The sequence below is a fragment of the Hyperolius riggenbachi genome, chromosome 2, assembly GCF_040937935.1.
Source record: "Hyperolius riggenbachi isolate aHypRig1 chromosome 2, aHypRig1.pri, whole genome shotgun sequence".
NCBI classification, from domain to species: Eukaryota; Metazoa; Chordata; class Amphibia; order Anura; family Hyperoliidae; genus Hyperolius; species Hyperolius riggenbachi.
In genome coordinates, this window is record NC_090647.1 from 544,619,931 (window position 1) to 544,642,733 (window position 22,803).

General features: G+C 46.6%; 1 protein-coding gene across 2 annotated transcripts in view; it reads left to right on the forward strand.

The window, feature by feature from the left end:
- The window catches only part of ACE2 (angiotensin converting enzyme 2), a 123,828-nt gene that overhangs the window by 70,147 nt on the left and 30,878 nt on the right, over positions 1-22,803 (forward strand). For both annotated transcript variants that reach the window (XM_068270785.1, XM_068270784.1), the window contains exons 9-14: positions 718-887; positions 1,482-1,711; positions 2,263-2,407; positions 10,968-11,066; positions 12,378-12,500; positions 12,823-13,001. In XM_068270785.1, the coding sequence (XP_068126886.1) occupies positions 718-887; positions 1,482-1,711; positions 2,263-2,407; positions 10,968-11,066; positions 12,378-12,500; positions 12,823-13,001 (946 nt within the window). The remainder of the gene's footprint in view (positions 1-717; positions 888-1,481; positions 1,712-2,262; positions 2,408-10,967; positions 11,067-12,377; positions 12,501-12,822; positions 13,002-22,803) is intronic.

The window sequence follows — 22,803 nt, forward strand, 5'->3', positions numbered from 1 at the left end:
AGGTCAGTCAGTAGATGAGAGATGCGGTCGAAACGGCATTAGTTGCTGCTGGCAATACCAGTGGGGGTCATTAATGGAAGGTTGAACGTGCCTCCAGACAGTAGGAACCAATCACACCAGCGATAAAGTAGAAAGAATCCGGGCACCATCAAACTGCAGCTTCCAAACTTTATTTCATCCCCACATATAGACAGATACAAGTATGCAAGGCTGGTCTAACAGCCGTTTCACAAGCAAATACGCGTATTTGCTTGTGAAACGGCTGTTAGACCAGCCTTGCATACTTGTATCTGTCTATATGTGGGGATGAAATAAAGTTTGGAAGCTGCAGTTTGATGGTGCCCGGATTCTTTCTACTTTATCGTTGGTGTAGAGGGGAGGTCAGTAGGTTTCAATTCCTCCCTTAGCACAAGGCGGGGATTATTCTGGTACTCAACACTGGACAGCGGCAATTTGCAAAGAGGACAAAGGGGAGATTCTGTTGCCCATATTTTGTAGATTGAATCTAATGAATGCTATGGATCATGTGGGCTAGTATTGGTCAGGGGGTGGGTCCTCACATCAGGGTTAAAACGAGGCATGGTTGGAATTTGGGTTTAACTAACATACCGTAGGTCCAGCAAAACAAACTTCTTTCCCTTGGGTTGGATAATCTCCCTGTTCTATTTATTTAATACTGATGTTATGCCTGATGCAATCCTCTTTCCTGAATTCCAGAACTGGACGGTGGAAAGAATGTTTAAGGAAGCAGAAAAGTTTTTCATGTCCGTCAGCCTGTTCCCGCTGAACGACAACTTCTGGACAGACTCCATGCTGGTGGAGCCCACTGATGGAAGGAAAGCTGTGTGCCACCCCACAGCCTGGGATCTGGGGCAGAACGATTTCAGGTACCACATCCAGTCATGGAAGTACTGGGCTAACCTACGTGGCAAAGCACAAAAACTGGATATCCAAGCCAACTAATAGACTTGATGATCGTAATTTGCTAATCACTATTGCACAAAATGTGGCATAAAGTTTCACAAGTCAATTGATTTCGCGTAATTGTGTAATTTTTGCGTAATTTTGTGCCAACTTTAGGGGTTAATAGCAAAGCCGCCATCCATGCTTTTGTCACCCAAATTGCTAAGTATATTAAAGAAAAGAGTGGGAACACGTTAAAAAAACAATTTTGTATAGGCTCCTGTGATGTAAATCTGGGCCAGGTGTTACCCCTTTTTTTTCTTGTCTATGGAGAGCGTCTTCTTAATCCTGAGTGGGGACAGGTCTAATCTCCCCACCTGCAGTGGTTGCTTTTGAGGTGACCCTGCTTTGTGAGTATTACATTGTTAATCTACATATTTTAACATTTCCAGTACTTACAGCACTATATTGAGCTCTGGGTGTTCCGTTTTAATATTAATTAAGTTGGAGTTATTGTCATCTCATTGACCCTCCCTAATTACAGTCATAAGAAAAATAATGACAGATTTTCCTATCAGGATAAAGATGTGTACCAAGGTGAACATGGAGGACTTCCTGACCGTCCACCACGAGCTGGGACATATCCAGTATGACATGGCCTATCACCCTCTTCACATGCTGCTGAGAGATGGAGCCAACGAAGGGTTCCATGAAGCGGTGGGGGAGATCATGTCTCTTTCAGCAGCTACTCCAAAACATCTAAAGTCTCTCCAGCTGTTGCCACCATCATTTGTGGAAGATGACCAAGGTAAGCTACAAGCAAAACTAAAGCAGTCAACTTCTGTGTAGATCAGAATATAGTTACAGCCTTCACTAGGAAATTCTAATTTGGTTAATGGAGCCTACAAAACCACGACCTTCCCTTGTGCTTGTAAATGAGAATCAGAAACACAGATACTGCATATAATATCTGTACATAAATTGAACCTGTAATTTATGTCAACATGTATTGGGGCTTAAAGAGGCTCAGAGACGAAAATAATAATAGATTTATACATACCCGTGGCTTCCTCCAGCCCCATTGGCATGGATCGCTCCCACGCAGCCGTCCTCCGCCGCCTCTATCGCCGGTACCGGGTCCCGTCACTTCGGCCAGTCAGGGCCAGTCAACACAAGCGCAATGCGCTCCCTCCCTTCATACTGCGCAGGCGCATGCATAAAGCAGGCGCCGGCGAGACAGAGGAGGAGTCCCTACTACGCATGCGCACAACTGTCCACGCTTTTCTCTGCACATTTTCTTAGTAAATCTGCCCCTGACTGTAGATGTAACATTATCTGTTGATATGATGTGATTTCCAGAAACAGAAATCAACTTCTTGCTGAGACAAGCTCTCACCATTGTCGGTACTTTACCCTTTACCTACATGCTGGAGAAATGGAGATGGAAGGTCTTCGAGGGGGAAATCCCAAAGGACCAATGGATGAAGACCTGGTGGGAAATGAAGTAAGAGCTCATACTTGCTAATGAATAAAAAATCATAAATACACAGACCTGATTAAACTACTCCACAAATATAACTTTGCTGGAGGAGAGTAATTAGCTAAAACTTAACTTTTAATTCATTTAGGTTAAAATATCATTTGTGGCCGACTATATACACCACGTGGCAATTAAATGTACAGTGGGTTGGAAATGGAGTCACCCAAGTTGATCCTAGTTTGTTACGTCATAGGATAACTCCAAAAACTCACACTGCTACTGTAAACAATACCTTTGAAAACAGAGATAACATAAACTGTGTAAGAAATACGATATTGCTGAAAATATTGCATCAACAATGGGATAATAATAAAGACAACAATACCGATTTCTCGTAAGTTCTAGGTGGTCGTTTGGCAAAGAAATACACATCAACAACAGTATAAATAAAGTTTATATTGCAAGTGGTATTTGCGATACAGGTACAGATACTGATGAACTACAGAAAACAACATGTACAGAGCAATCCAACCATAAACACACATAAAGTTTAGGAAACAATGCCCACAATGTATCCATTAATACATAACATTAGTGCAGCTTCCCAATATATCTTCTAAATACAGCCCACAATGTGCAGATACAGCTTACCTAGCCATGGTTTCCCGCTAACAGCCTCACCAGCCCATTCCAGCAAAAGCACCCCCTCACAGCACATGGTCAAGGACAATATACCCCTTGACTCCACCCCCTCACCATACATCACTTCCCTGTGAGAAGGCTCAGTGTGATTGGCTGAAAGAAAGCTTTTCAGCAGATTTGAACTTTATCCCCGCCCAGGGTCAGTTAGCAGGAAGTGAAGTCTTTTGTCTTAGAAACATGTGCTCTAAGAATGGATTTTCAAACAGTCCAATTCTTACAATCCCCCACTTGAAGGTGATCGAAATTTATGAGAGAACCTTCACCAAAATGTAACAGTCCATAGATCCATGAATGGGATTAGATTGGATTCCAATGTCCATATAAAAAGTCCATCAATGTAAGTTTCCCACAAAAACAGTCCATAAAGTTCTCCTTTTATGCAAATATTTTCCAAATTGCAGATGTAAAAGTTCATAATGACTCCAGTGTGGATGCATTCAGTCTCTTGCACAGTCCCAGAAGTTATCAAGACGTCTGTAGATAGCACATTCGGCTCAGGGTTCCAGCACACTGGATTCTTGGTTAACCTACATTTGCACAAAATAACAGAACACAAAACAACACAGTTCACAGAATCACAAGTCCTACCCCATTATTTACTTTAAACAGCTTCGATAGGACTTCTGATTGAAAATGACAATGATATATCAAGACACTGCATGGGACCCATCGAATTTTCCCAAAATTACCAATTTGGAGACTAGCACATGCTCTGTCCACTACTACTCCAATATCAGGCCACGCCTAGAATGCACACATCTGCAATTATCTGCCCAGCTCACAGTCTCAGCTCTCTGATCACTCACCACTCTGGGTGGTCACACTCCAGCTCTGTGTGGCTTCCTCTGCCGAGTCCCTCTCCCAGCTTTCACTGGTTCACAGTGGTTTTACGCGGTTGCTGAGCTTTGAACTTCTATGGCAAGTTACACCTGCCTCTCCACTTACTCAGCCCGCACTGACAGTACCACGTCTCTCTCTGGCAGCACTCAAGCATGCCACTTACCAAGCAAGGATGGACTCATGAGGCTCCCACACTCAGTTTGTGCAGCACACGGCACCTCACATGCCACAGATGCTGGGAAATTAGCCAAAGAGCTCTCCACTCCGTGATTCTGAAACAGACAGGTTAGCAGACAAAGCACAGCAATTGAACCTCATTATGATTTCATAGCTTCAAAAGCATATGCATGAACTATATTACCCACTAAGTACAATAGTACTGCAAACTGAACCAATCACTAGGGTCTCCCATGTCTCTGTACATCAGCATCATCTCCAATTGTGACTCTGTAGACTTGCAACACATAGAAAACATTATAAAAACATAACAGACTCTTATATCTGGACTGTAACGCTCTAAATGCAATGTTTTTCAACACTCTGGAAAACGATCTCTGTAAAAGGTAGACATAACAGTTAAATCCCAACACATAGTTATACAATTCTGTGGACCTTTGACTGCATTTACTAAAATTCTCAAGGGTTAAGATGCTCATAATGAGAGCACATGGGGCTTTCAACTTCTGCAAAATCTGACCAACAATTCTGGCTAAATCTTGGCTGAGATATGGTCTGCATATTGTACCTGTACATTCAATTATTTGGGCATTTACATTAACAATATGAACAGTTTCAATTGTGCTTTCTGCAACAAAACATCTGTTCTAGAGCAAACATCCCCCACTTGACTATCTATAAAACCCCCACCCCAGTAAAAGGATTGAAAGCAAAAACTGTTGTTGTGTGCTTTGCAATTCTCAAGTATATGCAAAGTACCTGAAACAAAGCTCACAACCAGAAACAAAAACTCCAGATTGAGCAAGGCCTTACCATTTGTTCATTAACATAATTGACCTTACATTACAAATTTTAAGGCATTTTAAATCTGGTTTTCCCGAAATAAATTTTTTTTGCCTTTGTAAAACGCTATATTCAAAAACATTTCAATGGCCCGCAACTTTGTGCATGGATCCTTACAAGAGGTGAGAAAACAAAAATACAATCTCACCTGCCATGCCTTCAGGCCATTCACAAAACCCTCTACTATAGTAAAGTAACAAAGGCAACCCATTCAGATTTACATAGCTACAGTCAGAATACCTGAGACTACAAAAAGTATTTTAGCATTTGACTTTTTTTTTTTTTTTTTTTGACTGTAGATAAAATGCTCAATTAAATAAGAGGCTTATTCCAAACTAAAATTTGTTAGGATCCTCTTCATACATAAACTCATACATAGACAGACGAACAACAAAACACAGCTGGGATCTTCTTTTGTTCCTCTGTTCCCTATGAAACAGAAACTGAAAAACCATTAGCAACATTTGACAAAGTTCCTGAGTGAGAGGGTTCTGGAACCTTCTGCACTGTTATAGTTCCCATACATTTTGCTTTATTATTCTGCTCTGGTTTGCAGAATTTCCTTGAGCCGATTCACCTCAGCTTCTAACTGTGCTTTCTGTGCTTCAATTACTCTAAAAGGAACCCAGGCTCTATCCTGTATACAGGGCCTATTCCCCCACCTGGGAGAATATGCCTCAGTTTCTCTCCTCATGGTACGGTAGCTATTATTTCTCATAACATTATTTCTGTCTCCTCCAAAAGATGGACAAAACCGCTTGATGTGTCCCTGTTCCCCACAGTGGTAGCACCTCCGTATCTCATTACTGTGGAAAGCCTGTGGTAGAGGTGCTCTTGCTTGATGGAAGGAACAGTTTCGTGCAATATGGTTACTCCTTCCACATGCAAAACATTTCTTAGAGGGATCTCTGCATTGGGGCGAGGGCTTACTATGAACTCTATGGGCTGGAGCAGGCCTCTCCATAATGGACACTCTACTTTGGTTAGACCTGTTTTGTTCTTTTAACATTGCTTCAGCCCTCTTAAAACAATTTATAATTTCAGTGTAAGAGCTTTGGGCTGAAATCACAAATCCCACTAATCTGCGTACTTCAGGGAGAGCTCTATTAAGTAATGCACGTTTATAGAGTTCATCATTTAATGTCCCTTGTGTTCCAGCTGGCAATGTATATTTGTACAAGGTAAACAATCGGTCAACAAAACCCTGGACAGATTCTTGCCCTCTTTGTGTACAGTTCCCAAAATGGGCATGATAATCCATCTCTTCAATACCCAGAGACTTCAACACCTCATTCACTAAATTATGTTTAATTCTGGGTTCTGTAAACACTGAATGAGGCAAGCTTGATCTTAGAGCATTATCCAAGCTGGCCACAATGACATCAAACAAATCAGTATTGGGATTCAGATTCCTATGCACTTTTTCAAACTGCTCAATTCTCATCAGAATTTCTATAGGATCATCATTCAAATCGATACATCCTAACTCCTGACTTAAAGCATGAATTTCTGAGCTGGACAATGGTCTTACAACAGTAGTCTGTGAGATAGGCATGCCTAGAGGATCCACCATGTGTTCTATACTTATAGGAGCTATCTTTAACACTCTCTCATAGCAAGCCTCCTCACCATCCATCTCATTCATCCATGCATCATCCCAGTCACACTCATCACTCTCTGACATGGAAACGTTAAAAGCAGCAACCACTGCACTGTGTTTTCCCAACTGTTGCTTCAAATACTCTATCTGGGCTAAACACTTAGAGTGATCAATGTCTGCCTGTGTATGGGACACTGCTAAAGATCTTATGGCTGCCTCTGCATCTTTGAGACGTTCAGTTAATCTCTCATTCTCACTTTGCAACTCCTTATTTGCCTCCATTGTCTTCTGATTATTTAATCCTAGAGCAGCAGCATTTTGAGCAGAAATGGTCAATCTGCTGACTGTACTATTTAAATATTCCGCCCTGTCTTCTAATTTTCTTTTCTCTATTCTCATACATTCAAACTCTTTTGCCATCCAACAGGCTGCAAATACCAAGGCATGTTTTGCTTCTGTCTTGGAATATTTCTTGGCCAACATAGCCTCAGATATAAAACTTTTAATCTGAAGCCATGGTTTTTCTGAGTCCTGTATCTGGTTGACTATTGTTTGCAAATCTTTAACTTTTGTGATTTTACCAAGCAATAGCTCCACAGCATTGTCCATTCTGTTTACCCCCAAAACAAGTCAATGGTCAATGCAAACACTTTGATCTCTGGACACAACAATAGGCAAAGTTTACACTGAAACCATGTGGCTGCTTACACAAGTTCTCACAAAAACTGTCTGCAGTATAACATCAATATCAAACCTAAATCACAAATCCAACATCCAATATTATACGGTTATTAATATGCTTTCCCGCCAAATCATAACACACCTCCTACCTGCCGCTCACCATTTATGTAAGAAATACGATATTGCTGAAAATATTGCATCAACAATGGGATAATAATAAAGACAACAATACCGATTTCTCGTAAGTTCTAGGTGGTCGTTTGGCAAAGAAATACACATCAACAACAGTATAAATAAAGTTTATATTGCAAGTGGTATTTGCGATACAGGTACAGATACTGATGAACTACAGAAAACAACATGTACAGAGCAATCCAACCATAAACACACATAAAGTTTAGGAAACAATGCTCACAATGTATCCATTAATACATAACATTAGTGCAGCTTCCCAATATATCTTCTAAATACAGCCCACAATGTGCAGATACAGCTTACCTAGCCATGGTTTCCCGCTAACAGCCTCACCAGCCCATTCCAGCAAAAGCACCCCCTCACAGCACATGGTCAAGGACAATATACCCCTTGACTCCACCCCCTCACCATACATCACTTCCCTGTGAGAAGGCTCAGTGTGATTGGCTGAAAGAAAGCTTTTCAGCAGATTTGAACTTTATCCCCGCCCAGGGTCAGTTAGCAGGAAGTGAAGTCTTTTGTCTTAGAAACATGTGGTCTAAGAATGGATTTTCAAACAGTCCAATTCTTACAACTGTAACCCAGAAAGAGTTGTGTATTGTATTAAGTGTCCTTGCAATTTATTGTATATAGGAAAAACAAACGACGATTAGGTACACGTATTGGGGAGCATGTTAAAAATATTGAAAAGGCTGAAAAGGATAGCCCGCTGGGGCTACACTTTGCACGTTATCATAATAGAGACCCAACTACGTTACGCTTCAAGGGAATTGTAAAGCAGAAAGTGTCACACAGAGGAGGTGACATTGAGAACGAACTTTATAAAATTGAAGCAACCTGGATTTATCGTCTGGGGACACGTATCCCAGAGGGACTGAACTCTGATTTGAATATGGTGTATTTTTTTAAATAATGAAAAACATATACAAAAAGGAGCGCTCCGTAGTGCATAAACGTTATTTATTCCTCAGATGCGCAAAGAATTTAAAACACTTACAAGAAAACAATAAGATATAAGCATATCATGGGCAACAGCCCAGTCAGACAATCATGGGTGGCAACCTGTTCCTCCTCTGTGGCCTGCAGTGGATGGGTGTCCCAGGTGGTAATGGACACTGGTGCTTTCCCTTGGATGCCCGTGTGCAGTGACTACACGACGCGTTTCGGCGTATCCACGCCTTTGTCAAGTGACACTTGACAAAGGCGTGGATACGCCGAAACGCGTATATCTTATTGTTTTCTTGTAAGTGTTTTAAATTCTTTGCGCATCTGAGGAATAAATAACATTAATGCACTACGGAGCGCTCCTTTTTGTATATGTTTTTCAGTTTTTGCCATTCCTTCAGCCAGGATTAAGAAGCTGCTAGTGTTTGCAAGAGATACCCAACCAAGCCTGGTGTGATTAGCGCAAGATTGCACATCATTTATTTTTTGAAATAATAATGGAGATGTAGTGAAGAAATGAAGAAAGGTTGGATTTGATGTGACTTATAACATATAATTGTTGCTATGAGGAGTTAACAATCTGGAGAAAATAAGGAAAAGAATTGGATGGAAGCTGCCCTCAATGTAACAGAAACAAAGATGGTGGATCGTGATAGGGGAGGAGCTGGAGGTCGTGCTGGAAAATATGTATAAAGAGGTGTTGCTGTAAGGAGGAGCTAACCCCACGCACTTTGAGAAAGCCCCGTGGGCGGGGCGAAACGCATCAGTGGGCGGGGCCTAGCTGACCACGTGAGCGCTCACCATCCCGGGATGCCGGGACACGCCATGTACTGCCGCATGCACTGCTGAAGTGAGGAGACCGGAGCAGCCAGCTGAAGGAGCCAGAGTGAGGTGACGCAGCACAGCGTCGGGCAGACGAGCCCTGAGCATAGCTCCCCCTGAATAGTTGGATCAGCTGACAGCAAGGTCGTGAGTACTAGCAGCCACGCTAACGCACATTGTACATCTAGTGCGGAAGTCCGGGAGTGGACGGAAGTCTGAGGAATTGAAGTTATTGTTGAACTGTCACTTTTCCAACCAGCACATGTGATATGATCATGTCAGGGTCATGGCAATTGGAGACATGATAGAGGCTACGTCCCCATTTACAGTGAGACAGTATTTATGAGTCAATTCCATGTAAGAATTGAAATTGGGCTAGTGACAACAGCAACAAGCCATGAGTGACAGTTCACTGTCGGATTGAATGTGAGTGAAGAGGCCTCATGGTGTGCGCCGGGTGGAGGGCCCAAGATTGTCCAAATATGATCTGGTAACCGATTGATTTGCATAGGCACAGCCGGGCGATCAATCTGGTAACATACCGTCATCGGGACAGTGGGAGAAGAATTGTTAGCTCACGTGGTCAAGTTGTTTTTAGAGTTTTAAGTAGTGTGAACCATGTTTTGTATTAATAATTTTGCAGACTCAAGAATAAATTTATAAGCACATGTAGACGCTCTGGTTATTACATTTTTGTTGAATATTGTTCAGGGTACTGGAGTGACTCCCCTTAAGGGTGGTGCAATATTGTTAACACGTGGCCGCTGAATATATGGAGGTAATACAATACTGTAAACAATACACTACCCTACACAAACCTTACATGTTTCACCAATGGGGAGCTTCATCAGGGGTACCAAAGTGCCCGGTGTTAGAGTGCTCAGTGCTAAGGTGCCAATTTACATAAATACAACATTCAAAACAAGTATCACATATTCACAGCCGGTTGACTTTTGTACCCCTGATGAAGCTCCCCATTTGAGGGGGTTAAACATGTAGGGTTTGTGTGGGGTAGTGTGCAAGATTAAGTAGGAAACAGAAGGTGAGAGGACCTTGCCCACAGGCGTACGTTCTCAAGGGGGGGGGGGGGGGTAAGAACACTAGGTGGGAGACGATGCATAGCTTCTTAGCAGTGGGGGTTAGGGTATTGATGAGGGATGGTAGGCCAATGGGAACAGGGGTGTTTTTAGGGCTTGCTTGAAGGCACTGAATGTGGGGGCAAACCAGATGGGGGGGTGATAGGGAGTTCCTGAGAGCAGAGGCAGCTCTAGAGAAGTTCTGTAGTCTTGCATGGGAATGGGTGATTAGTGCGCGGAGTAGTCAGGCGCAGGTCATTGGACGATCAAAGTGTGTGGCCAGGTGTGTACTTGTCTGTGGATAATAAGTTCATAATGTAGGTCGGGCGGATATTGTGGAGGGAGCTGTAGGCCAAACACAGGAACTGATCAGGAACTGTCTCACCAACCATCCCCTACAACACAGACTTTCATTAGTGTGCTTAGCCTGTGACCCCCCCCCCCCTTCACCCACAAGTCTGAACAGCTTAATGCTGGAGAGAGAAGAAGCAGGCGCAGTAGCTGCCTTACCCAAAGAGCTTGCAGGTAACTCTGTAGCTGGCCTGTTTCTAGTCATACAGCCTGACTTTGCCTGTAAATTTACTATAGGGCTTATGTTAAATAAATAATACAGGCAAAGACGGGGTGAATAATAAATATTACTGTATAATGTTCAGTGTGTTATTCTTGCCACATATCTATATTACGTGCCTTCTGCTTGCAGGAGAGATCTGGTGGGCGTTGTGGAGCCGGTTCCTCATGATGAGACCTACTGCGATCCAGCCGCTCTCTTCCATGTGGCCAACGACTATTCCTTCATCAGGTACTGCAACACACGTCCTCAATACTGGTCTTGTTTTCATCTTACAAGTCGATAACGATCCAGCAAGAGATTGATCATTCCCTGGTTGATCATTCAGGGAGCAGCAATCAATCTACAAGCCTGCCCCACATATATCTAATAGAGAATCACGGAACCCCTATCTGCAATGCAGTCAGTCCCCTACAGCTACTCTTCCCACTCAGTAAAAAAAAAACCATAACTGATGACGCTTTGATTGAATTACCGTCCAAAAGAGATCAAAACTTTATCAATTAGAGCAGTGCTGGGCAAACTACGGCCCGTGTGCCAGATACAGCACACATGTGCTGTGCTTCCGGCCCGCCGATAGGTGGCCAGATTCCTCTTTTACTGCTCCCTCCCTGCACATCGTCACATGACACGCTGGCTGCCAGCGTGGGATACGATGGTGTATCATGTGACACTTGTCACATGATGCTGTTACCATGGAGACGTGACGCAGGAAGTGGCAAATGGGTAAGTTTTAACCCCGCTAATTGTCCGCTCACGACTCTACAGGGAGGGAAGGGGGAAAGAGAGAGAAGTGGAGGCCAAGAATGTTAAAAATGCAGGGTACCTAGAGTCGGAGGTTTCAATAAACTGGAGTCGGAGTCGGATGATTTTTTTAACCAAATCCATAGCCTTTGTAAAAGTTAGACTAAGGAGTCAGAGTTGGAGCAATTTTGGGTACCTGGAGTCGGAGCTGGTGGTTTCATAAACTGAGGAGTCTGAGTTGGAGTCGTGGTTTCATAAACTGAGGAGTCGGAGTCGGATGATTTTTGTACCAACTCCACACCCCTGGTTACAACTGCACTAAGCAGCAAAACAAACAGACCACACATTGCGACAAAAACTGAGATGGAAATCATAAATGAGAAAGTATTTGTCAATTAGTGTAAATACAGGCAAGTGAGCAACACAGTGAAACTAACATAAGACACAATAATCTAATGACACCTAACTAACTAACTAACTATCCCAAGACGAACTGAGGTTCTGATGGGATTCTAAGCATCTACATATATATTTAGCATGAGACTTTTTCTTTACAGAGATCATAGAATAATCAATCTCCTCATATGCTGCTCATGTCACCCTTCTACTTCCTGTTTCAGTACGCACAGGAACAGGAAGTCAGGCATGATCACACAGTCGTGATCATCCAATCAGAGTCTTACAAATCAGCAAGCTGCTTAAATCGATCACATGCTTGTTTCTCTGAATTCACTGAGTATCACATCACATATTTCATGGCCAGATTTCTAACAAGCAAGAAATGTCCATTTCCTGCAGGTATTACACAAGAACCATTTATCAGTTCCAGTTCCAGGATGCTCTTTGCAAGGCGGCCAATCACAATGGTCCTCTTCACTCATGTGACATCACAAACTCTGTGGAAGCGGGAGGTAAACTAAAGTGAGTGAACAACAGCTCCCAACTGTCCCTCTTTGGGAGCCCTGTCCCTCTGTCCCTCTTTCCTCCTCATTTTATTGTAAAATAACCTATTTTTCTTATGAAATCTTTATGGTATGCGTGGCTGTGGGTGTGACGGGGGCATGATCAGGGGTGTGGCAAGGGCGTGGTTTAAGTGTCCCTCTTTCTAATCTCAAAATGTCGGGAGGTATGCAAATGTATGACACCTCTTTGCCTTATGCCATGCAGCCAACGTCAGACAGGCACTAGCAGTATAATTAAAAGACAGTATAACCCTGATATCAGTGCATCCTCGTTCTCGCAGGTCTATGCTGGAGCTGGGTAATTCAAAACCCTGGACTGCGGCTCTGGAGAGTATAACAGGGGAGCTGAAGATGAATGCAGTACCTCTGCTGAGCTACTTTCAACCCTTATATGAATGGCTGAAGAAGAATAATGCAGATGCAAAGAGGACAGTTGGCTGGAATACACACTGGGACCCATGTAAGTTAAAAACAGACTTTTTAGAAACAATTAAAACGTACCTGAACTCAGAACTTACTCTCTGCTCTAAAAGATAAGCAACAGCATAATAATCTTTAAAGAAAATAAAAAGGTTCTTTGTTACAGCTGATACAAATCCTGCAATAAATCTGCAGTGTGTCTACTTCCTTCTTTCATGGAAGCAGACATAGGGCTAACACCCTGTGTTTACAAACTAGCTGCTCTGCCGAGGCAGCCAGCTGACACAGCTGAAAGATCAAATTACAGTGGTGATTAGTCCCAGATGAGGGGGAATTAGACAGGCTAAACTCTCTAAGGGCTCATTCACACTAGGGGAGTTTTTGAAAATCGCCCTGAAAGCGCTTGTGCCATGATTCCCTATGAGAGCGTTCAGATCTGAGCGGTGTGTTTGTGATCGGCTCAGAGAAGCGGTGCTTGGGTCATTTTCGAGGTGATTCCGCCTCAATGGAAGGTATAGGAAAACGCAAAACACTCATAAAATTGCTTTGTGCAACGATTGCGTTCGCGTTTTTAAGAATAAATACTGTACATTGTATGTATTCTTTTCCGGATCAGAGAGTTTACTTCCTGACTGACGTTAGGAAGTGAAAAAACACAATCGCTCGGCAAAACCGCTTAGAAAAGCGCTTAAGTAACATGTCCAACGCAGAGAAATGGGAAAAAAAAGCTTTAAAAACTGGCCAATGTGGATGGACACCCGGACGGAACGCAATGGGCTTGATTCACAAAGCGGCGCTAAGTGTTAGCACCGCCGTGAAAAGTCTTTAGTGCCCCTTAAGTAGCTCTGCGCGCACTAACGCCCACGCAGAGCTACTTCGCGGACAGGACCACCCACATCGCGCGCAGGACAGTAATAGTGCGCGGTGCGATGTAATCGTCGCACCCGCTGCCCTGTAAACGGAGCCCCCGGTGCGACGAAACCCGGCACATCGGGTGCCCTGGAAACGACGCGATCGCACCGGGTGCGCCGTTTACAGGGCAGCGGGTGTGGCGATAACGTTGCACCACGCACTATTACTGTCCCGCCGCGCTGCATGCGATGCGGGTGATCCTGTGTGTGCAAACCACCTAGCACTGTGTTTTGCGCCCACAAGCTCTTAAGGACTCCTAACCGGCTTAGCGCCGGTTAGTGAATCGAGGCCAATGTGAACAAAGCTTTAATCCATACAGGGTGCATTTCTCTCTCTGTTTTCCTTCTGTGCTGTGCAAGAGTTCAGGTCCACGGTAAGGTGCTGATACATCTAGCGATGATGAGCAGATCAACCCAGAAACATCCCTCTCTGATCGGCGAGAGATCTGTTGTCTGCCCATACACTACAGGGGGATTCCTGATAGATGCATGAAATCTATCAGGAATCGGCCTAGAGCCGCCCCCTTCATCATGGCCACACCCCCAGGTGTAAGGTCCCCCTCGGTGCCCGTACAGTGTAACATCTCACCTGTCCTGCTGCCATGACTCCCAGGCCTCCGTTGTCACTAAGTGTCTGGCGTCGCACCAAGCACCAACGCGTAGTGGCACGTGTACCCCATGGCGCTTGTGTGACATGAGACATGATGCCACATGGAGGTGACTGTGAAGTTAGCGCTAGCAGTATAGATGAGATTTTACACTGGGACATTTACACTTAGCGGCGGCCAGGCAAGTGGCGCCGTTTGCGTTAATTGGTCGTCGCAATATGACTTTGCTCCCTAGTCCACCTACATGATGCCACCTCCACCCACAGCTTGGGATCGAGGCCTATTACGGCCCTTTCGATCTTCTAATTCTATAATTTTATCAAATCCAGAAGAGAATTGGTGCCGCAACATGACTGCCTGCTGAGAAAATCTCGGTCACAGGGGCTCAATCAGGTGTGCGGTGTTAACAGCATTAAATATTGCAATGACCGATGGACCCCCGGCTGGTGTCCCCTTCCTGTGCCCTTGTGGAGTGTTAAAGTCTTTCTTCTCAGCTGGCACAACTTCCAACCTCCGCCTCCACACTTGACTGCTCTTCCTGGTAAACTGACCTTTTGGGAGGAAAGCAAAGATTCTAGACATTCAAAGATTTTGTTACAAAAGAAAATCTGCATTCCTTGTTCAGTTGTTCTGTTGGTTGGAAGGTGCTTTACTGCGGATTTGTTACTTTCAGACTGCAGCTTACAGTCTTGCCTGACATGTTGGGTACAGCTGTGGGTGGAGAAACCTCACCCTAGCCCCACCCACCTGAAGTTCACAGCCAGTACCCTGTATCACAATAAAGCAGGGCAAATTATCTGTCTCTGGAAGCTGGCCTTCTCTGTTTTCTGGCAACTCCTTCAGTTGCACAATACACCAGTGTTTCCCAACCTTTTCCGGCCCGGGGAACACTGTCTGACCAAATTTTTCACCGGGGAACGGCGCGGGGGGGGGGGGGGGTTGGATGCGGCCCCCGGTTGTTTGCGTGACCTAGTGGACAGTGCCGTGCGCAGCAGGCTATGGGGGGGGGGGGGGCTGGGGTGCGGCTGCATAGCTAGCATAGTTGCCCCAGTGTAGGGAGTTTAGTTGCCTCAGTGTAGCTAGTATAGTGCCCCAGTATAGCCAGTATAGCTAGTATAGTGCCCCAGTATAGCTAGTATAGTGCCCCAGTATAGCTAGTATAGTGCCCCAGTATAGCTAGTATAGTGCCCCAGCCCCAGTATAGCCAGTATAGTGCCCCAGTATAGCCCCCCAGTATAGCTAGTATAGTGCCCCAGTATAGCCAGTATAGTGCCCCAGTATAGCCCCCCAGTATAGCTAGTATAGTGCCCCAGTAGTGATGCTCAAATACCCCTTTTTAAAATTCGAGTTTGGTCGAATTCGAATAGTAAATTATTCGAGGTCAGTCGAATATTCGAGTCGAATAATTTTTACTATTCGATTCGACCTCGGACTTCGAGCTCACTATTCGAGTCGGTATTCGAGCTCACTATTCGAGCTGACTATTCGAATTGGCCTTAAATAGCTTCCAACACTTGTTTTGAGGGTGAATGATGCAAGAAACATCTTTTTTTCCAAGTAACAACAGCAAGTGATTATGTGGGGATGTTCCTTTAAAAAAAAATGTGGAAAGAGAAGTTGTGTCCTTAATTTTGTTCAGTAGTGTTACTGTATATACTTGTTTTTCTTCTTCTTTATCTTTCTTCTTCTTCTTCTAGATCTTCTTCTTCTATATCTTCTTCTTCTTCTTCTATATTGTCTTCTTCTTCTTCTTCATCATCTTCTTCTTCTTCTTCTTCATCATCTTCTTCTTCTTCTTCTTCTTCTTCATCATCTTCTTCTTCTTCTTCATCATCTTCTTCTTCATCTTCTTCATCTTCTTCTTCTTCTTCATCTTCATCTTCTTCTTCATCTTCATCTTCTTCATCTTCTTCTTCTTCATCTTCTTCTTCTTCTTCTTCTTCATCTTCTTCTTCTTCTTCATCTTCTTCATCTTCTTCTTCTTCTTCTTCTTCTTCTTCATCTTCTTCATCATCTTCTTCATCTTCTTCATCTTCTTCTTCTTCATCTTCTTCTTCTTCATCTTCTTCTTCTTTTTCATCTTCTTCTTCATCTTCTTCTTCATCTTCTTCTTCATCTTCTTCTTCATCTTCATCTTCTCCTTCTCCTTCTTTTTCAATATCGTCTTCTTCTTCTTCACGTATTTCTCTTTTCAATTTTTTTTTTAAAGAAATGCAGCTATTTTTGAGCGTAACAAATAGCTGGTGGGCGCACGCATGTTGGAAGCGCCATTGTATGTGCTCCCTGGCAGTGGAAACACAAAGACAGCAGGAGGTAAATTCAGCAGCAGGAGGAGGAGGATGAGTGTGTGGCAGCAGGCAGTCAATGAGGCAGGCAGCTCGCCGTGACATAATAGCCCTGGTACCTAGCGGTGATACCAGGGCTGTAAATAAACACAACAGGAGGTCCCAGACAGCGGTCGTGCAGCCCACATTGTGTCCAATACACAACTGGGACAACACAGTTTTCAACCCGGGCACCTCAGAAAAATTAAACCTTTTTTTTTTTATGGTTTTTTGGTTTTTGGTTTTACAACCAATATAGCTATTGTTTGACGTAATAGCTGGTGGCAGAGTGGCAGCAGAAGAAGGTAATTCTGTGTACCCTGGCAGTGGGAAACACAGACAGACAGCAGCAGCAGGAGGAGGAATGGAGGAGTAGGCGAGCAGCTATTGTTTGACGTAATAGCTGGTGGCAGAGTGGCAGCAGAAGGTAAATCATCTGTGTACCCTGGCAGTGGGAAACACAGACAGACAGCAGCAGCAGCAGCAGGAGGAGGTATGGAGGAGCAGTGTGAGTGTGGCAGCAGGTAGGCAGCGTGACATAATAGCCCTGGTACCTAGCGGTGATACCAGGGCTGTAAATAAACACAACAGGAGGTCCCAGACAGCGGTCGTGCAGCCCACATTGTGTCCAATACACAACTGGGACAACACAGTTTTCAACCTGGGCACCTCAGAAAAATTAAACCTTTTTTTTTTTTTATGGTTTTTTGGTTTTTGGTTTTACAACCAATATAGCTATTGTTTGACGTAATAGCTGGTGGCAGAGTGGCAGCAGAAGAAGGTAATTCTGTGTACCCTGGCAGTGGGAAACACAGACAGACAGCAGAAGGGCAGTACACAGCAGCCCACTGTAGGTGTAAAATGTGTGGCTGCAGGCGACGTAATAGTCAAAGTGAACCAGGCTGGCTTAGTGAGCAGGAGCCAGGAGGTGGTAAAGGGTGGTAAGGCACATTAACGATGGTTCCGGCAGCCAGTTCATGTCCCCCTCTCGCCGACAACAGGGGCCAGGAACTCGCCTTCCACCCACGCCTGGTTCATCTTGAGAAACGTCAGTCTGTCCACAGACTTGTGAGACAGACGTGAGCGTTTCTCGGTGACCACGCCACCAGCTGCACTGAAGCAGCGCTCGGACAGCACGCTGGAAGGGGGGCAGGACAGCACTTCCAGGGCGTACTGCGCCAGCTCGCTCCAGATCTCCATGCGCTTGACCCAATACTCCATGGGATCAACAGGGGCATCGCTGTCAAGCCCGCTGTACGACCCCATGTAGTCAGCCACCATGCGGGTCAGGCGCTGGCTGTGACCGGAGGAGGATGCTGCTGCATGCATCTCCTCTCTAGTCACTGCTGCCGGAGCCTCTACAGTCCTGTAGAGCTCGTGGCTGAGAGACAGCAGGTCTGTGGGGCGCTTGCTGCTGCTGGATGCAGGCACCTGCTGCTGCCTCTGTGCTGGCTGCTGGACAGTGGGGGTGGAAGGCTGGGGGAAGGCTTCCTCCAAGCGCTCAACAAGGGCCTGCTGCAAGCTCCTTATTTGTTGCGCTGGGTCTCCTCCTGCAGGCGGCAGGAACTGGCTCAACTTCCCCTTGAGGCGTGGGTCCAACATCATGCTGATCCAGATGTCCTCCCTCTGCTTCATCTGGATCACCCTGGGGTCCCTGCGCAGGCACGTCAGCATGTGCGCTGCCATTGGGAAGAGGCGGGCCACGTCTGCTGGCACATCGACGTCAGTGCTGTCCTCATCCTCCTCCTCTGCCGCCTCATCCTCTCTCCACCCCCGCACCAACTCAGCTGCGCTGTGCTGATCCCCCTCATCAGCAGCCAGGTCAGGGACCTCCACCAAGTCCTCCTCCTCCTCCCCCTCAGAGGTGGACTGCGCAGCTGGTTGCCGCTCCTGCTGGTCCAAGGCTGCCGCTCCCTGTTCCAGCAAAGCATCGAGGGCCCTGTTCAGCAGAGAAACCAGGGGCACCCACTCGCAGACCATAGCATGGTCCCTGCTGCTCACCATGTTTGTGGCCTGCAGGAAGGGAGCCAGCACAAAGCACACCTGCTGCATGTGCCTCCAGTCATCATCGGGGACGATGGACGGGATGTTGCTGGTCTTGTCCCTTCTCTGAGCTGCGGAAACAGTGGCCAGGGCAAGGTACTGTTTGACAGCGTGCCTCTGTTCAACCAGACGCTCCAACATCGCCAGGGTGGAGTTCCAGCGAGTCGGAACGTCAAGGATCAGCCGATGGCGTGGCAGATCCAGCTCCTTTTGCACGTCTTCCAGGCTCGCACAGGCTGCAGCCGAGCGCCGGAAGTGACGCACAACATTCCTTGCCGTTTCCAGCAGTTCGCCCATCCCCTGGTAGGTGCGCAGGAACTTCTGCACCACCAGGTTCAGCACGTGGGCAAGACAGGGGATGTGGGTCAGGTTTCCCCTGTCTATTGCGGCAACCAGATTGGCCCCATTGTCGGCCACCACCTCTCCGACTCTGAGGCCTCTGGGGGTCAGCCAAATCCTCTCCTGCTCCTGGAGTTTGGCCAACACATGGGTTGCCGTCAGCTTGGTCTTCCCAAGGCTGACCAAGTGCAGCAGCGCTTGGCAGTGGCGGGCCTTCACGCTGCTGCTGAGGCGGGGGGTTTGGCCAGGTGTGCCGGAGGATGGCAGAGGATCGGAGGAACCTGCTGCAGTTCCCCTGACCCTGCGGGGTGGCACCACCCACTGTGTTGCTGCTGCTGCTGTGCCCGCTGCTGCTCTCCCATCCTCACCCCCTTCCACCAAGCTGACCCAGTGGACAGTGAAGGACAGGTAGCGGCCTGTCCCGAAGCGGCTGCTCCAGGAGTCCATGGTGACGTGGACCCTTTCACCAACCGCGTGCTCCAGCCCTCGCTCCACATTGGCCATCACAAAGCGGTGCAGTGCAGGAATGGCCTTGCGGGCAAAGAAGTGTCTGCTGGGGAGCTGCCAGTCTGGGGCTGCGCAAGCAAGCAGCGCACGAATGTCGCTCCCCTCCTGCACGAGCGTGTACGGCAGGAGTTGGGAGCACATGGCCCGTGCCAGCAAGCCGTTCAGCTGCCGCACGCGACGGCTGCTGGGAGGCAGAGCCCTAACCACCCCCTGGAAGGACTCGCTCAAAAGGCTCTGGCGTGGCCTTTTGCTGACACGGGAATCAGCAGACACAGCAGAGGAGGCTACTGAGGACTGGCTGCCAGAACAGGCCTCAGTGTCGGCGGCAGGAGTTGCAGAGGGGGGAGGAGCAGTGCGTTTCCGCACTCCTGCTGGTGCTGCTGGAGGAGCAGGAGGGCGGGTGGCTGCTGTTGCTGCTGCTGCTGCTGAAGGCTGTGCAGTGATGGGTGTGGTGCCACTGCCAGCAGCAGATGCCTTCAGCCTCTGGAACTCCTCATGCTGGTGGAAATGTTTAGCCGCAAGGTGGTTGATGAGCGAGCTGGTGCTGAACTTTAAGGGGTCTGCACCTCTGCTCAACTTCCGCTGACAGTGGTTGCAAGTGGCGTACTTGCTGTACACAGTGGGCATGGCGAAAAAAGATTGGTGACAGAAACTTCCCCCTACGGCATGGAAGCGCTGCTGCCTGTCTCCCTGTGGTGGTTGGGGGGGGGGCTTGGGTGCGGCTGGTGGTGGTACTGGCTGCTGCTGCTGCTGCTGAGCCTGAGACACCAGCAGGCTGTGGGACGCTGCCAATGCTTGCAATGATGCGCCTCCTTGCAAGGCCCACAAGCGCATCCTCCTCCTCCTCCTCAGAGCTGCTGAGGACGACATCCCCTGGAGGTGGTGGCACCCAGTCTCTGTCTGTCACCGGGTCATCATCATCATGCCCCTCCTGAAACATGTCCTGCTGGGATGATGACCCCCCAAACTCCTCTCCTGATGCATGGATGGGACGCTTGACTGTCGCCACAGTCTTGCTGTCCAATCCCTCCTCCCCCAAAGTGCCCATCAGCATCTCCTCCTCAAAATCGCCAACAACAGCAGACAATACCCTGATGGTGCCTGGGGTAAAAAGACTGCTGAGTGACAGGTCGGCGACTGATGGTGAACTGGCCTCCTCCCCAGGCCCTGCTGGGCGGCTGCTGCGAACAGGGGTGGTGGTGGTGGTGGTGGTGGTGGTGCAGGTGAGGGTGGAGGCCTCGGATGCAGAGCTGATGGCGGGCTGCTCATCCTCCGTCATGAGTTGCACCACAGTGTCTGCATCCTTTTCCTCAATGGGACGTTTCCGACCCGGCTGAAGGAAAATGGGAGCAGGTGCTACACGCTGCTGCTGCTGTGTCTCTGCAGCGTGAGTTGCAGATGCTCCTGCTGGGCGGCGCCCAAGGCGTCCACGGCCAGTGGCTATGGGAGGAATGTTAGCCACTGACGCTGCTGCTGCGGAACTGTGCATGGTGGCGCGCCCGCGGCCGCGGCTTGCCACAATGCTGCTCCCTCTCCTCCTGATTCCCTTGCTGCCCTTCCCCTTGCCCAAACCGCGCTGGCTGCCACTTCCAGACATCTTCAATGTTTTGGGCGTATAGACAAAAGTTTTTTAAAAGGGCGGGTGAAAAGTGGGGTACTTTAATGGAGTGGGTTGGTTGGTGAGGTGACTGAGTGAGTGTCCCCTAGTACAGTAAGTAAGTAGTAACAGTCAGGAAGTACAACTAGCAGTTACAATAATCAGTAGTAATCACAAGTAAATTTAGTGTGTGTACACTCAGACAGTGAGTGCACGCACGCAGGAGCTAGTAGCCTATGAACACAGTGACTGAGTGTCCTAGACTCCTAGTACAGTAAGAGTAAGTAGTAACAGTAAGTAGAACTAACTAATTACAATAATCAATCAGCGATCAGAAGGAAATGGAGTGTGGGTGTGTGTACACTCAGACAGTGAGTGCACGCACACAGGAGCTAGTAGCCTATGAACACAGTGACTGAGTGTCCTAGACTCCTAGTACAGTAAGAGTAAGTAGTAACAGTAAGTAGAACTAACTAATTACAATAATCAATCAGCGATCAGAAGGAAATAGAGTGTGGGTGGTGTGTGTACACTCAGACAGTGAGTGACCGCACGCAGGAGCTAGTAGCCTATGGACAGTGACTGAGTGTCCTAGACACCTAGTTTACAGTAAGAGTAAGTAGTAACAGTAAGTACAACTAACTAATTACGATAATCAATCAGCGATCAGAAGGAAATGGAGTGTGGGTGTGTGTACACTCAGACAGTGAGTGCACGCACGCAGGAGCTAGTAGCCTATGAACACAGTGACTGAGTGTCCTAGACTCCTAGTACAGTAAGAGTAAGTAGTAACAGTAAGTAGAACTAACTAATTACAATAATCAATCAGCGATCAGAAGGAAATGGAGTGTGGGTGTGTGTACACTCAGACAGTGAGTGCACGCACGCAGGAGCTAGTAGCCTATGAACACAGTGACTGAGTGTCCTAGACTCCTAGTACAGTAAGAGTAAGTAGTAACAGTAAGTAGAACTAACTAATTACAATAATCAATCAGCGATCAGAAGGAAATGGAGTGTGGGTGTGTGTACACTCAGACAGTGAGTGCACGCACGCAGGAGCTAGTAGCCTATGAACACAGTGACTGAGTGTCCTAGACTCCTAGTACAGTAAGAGTAAGTAGTAACAGTAAGTAGAACTAACTAATTACAATAATCAATCAGCGATCAGAAGGAAATAGAGTGTGGGTGGTGTGTGTACACTCAGACAGTGAGTGCACGCACGCAGGAGCTAGTAGCCTATGGACAGTGACTGAGTGTCCTAGACTCCTAGTACAGTAAGAGTAAGTAGTAACAGTAAGTACAACTAACTAATTACGATAATCAATCAGCGATCAGAAGGAAATGGAGTGTGGGTGTGTGTACACTCAGACAGTGAGTGCACGCACGCAGGAGCTAGTAGCCTATGGACAGTGACTGAGTGTCCTAGACTCCTAGTACAGTAAGAGTAAGTAGTAACAGTAAGTACAACTAACTAATTACGATAATCAATCAGCGATCAGAAGGAAATAGAGTG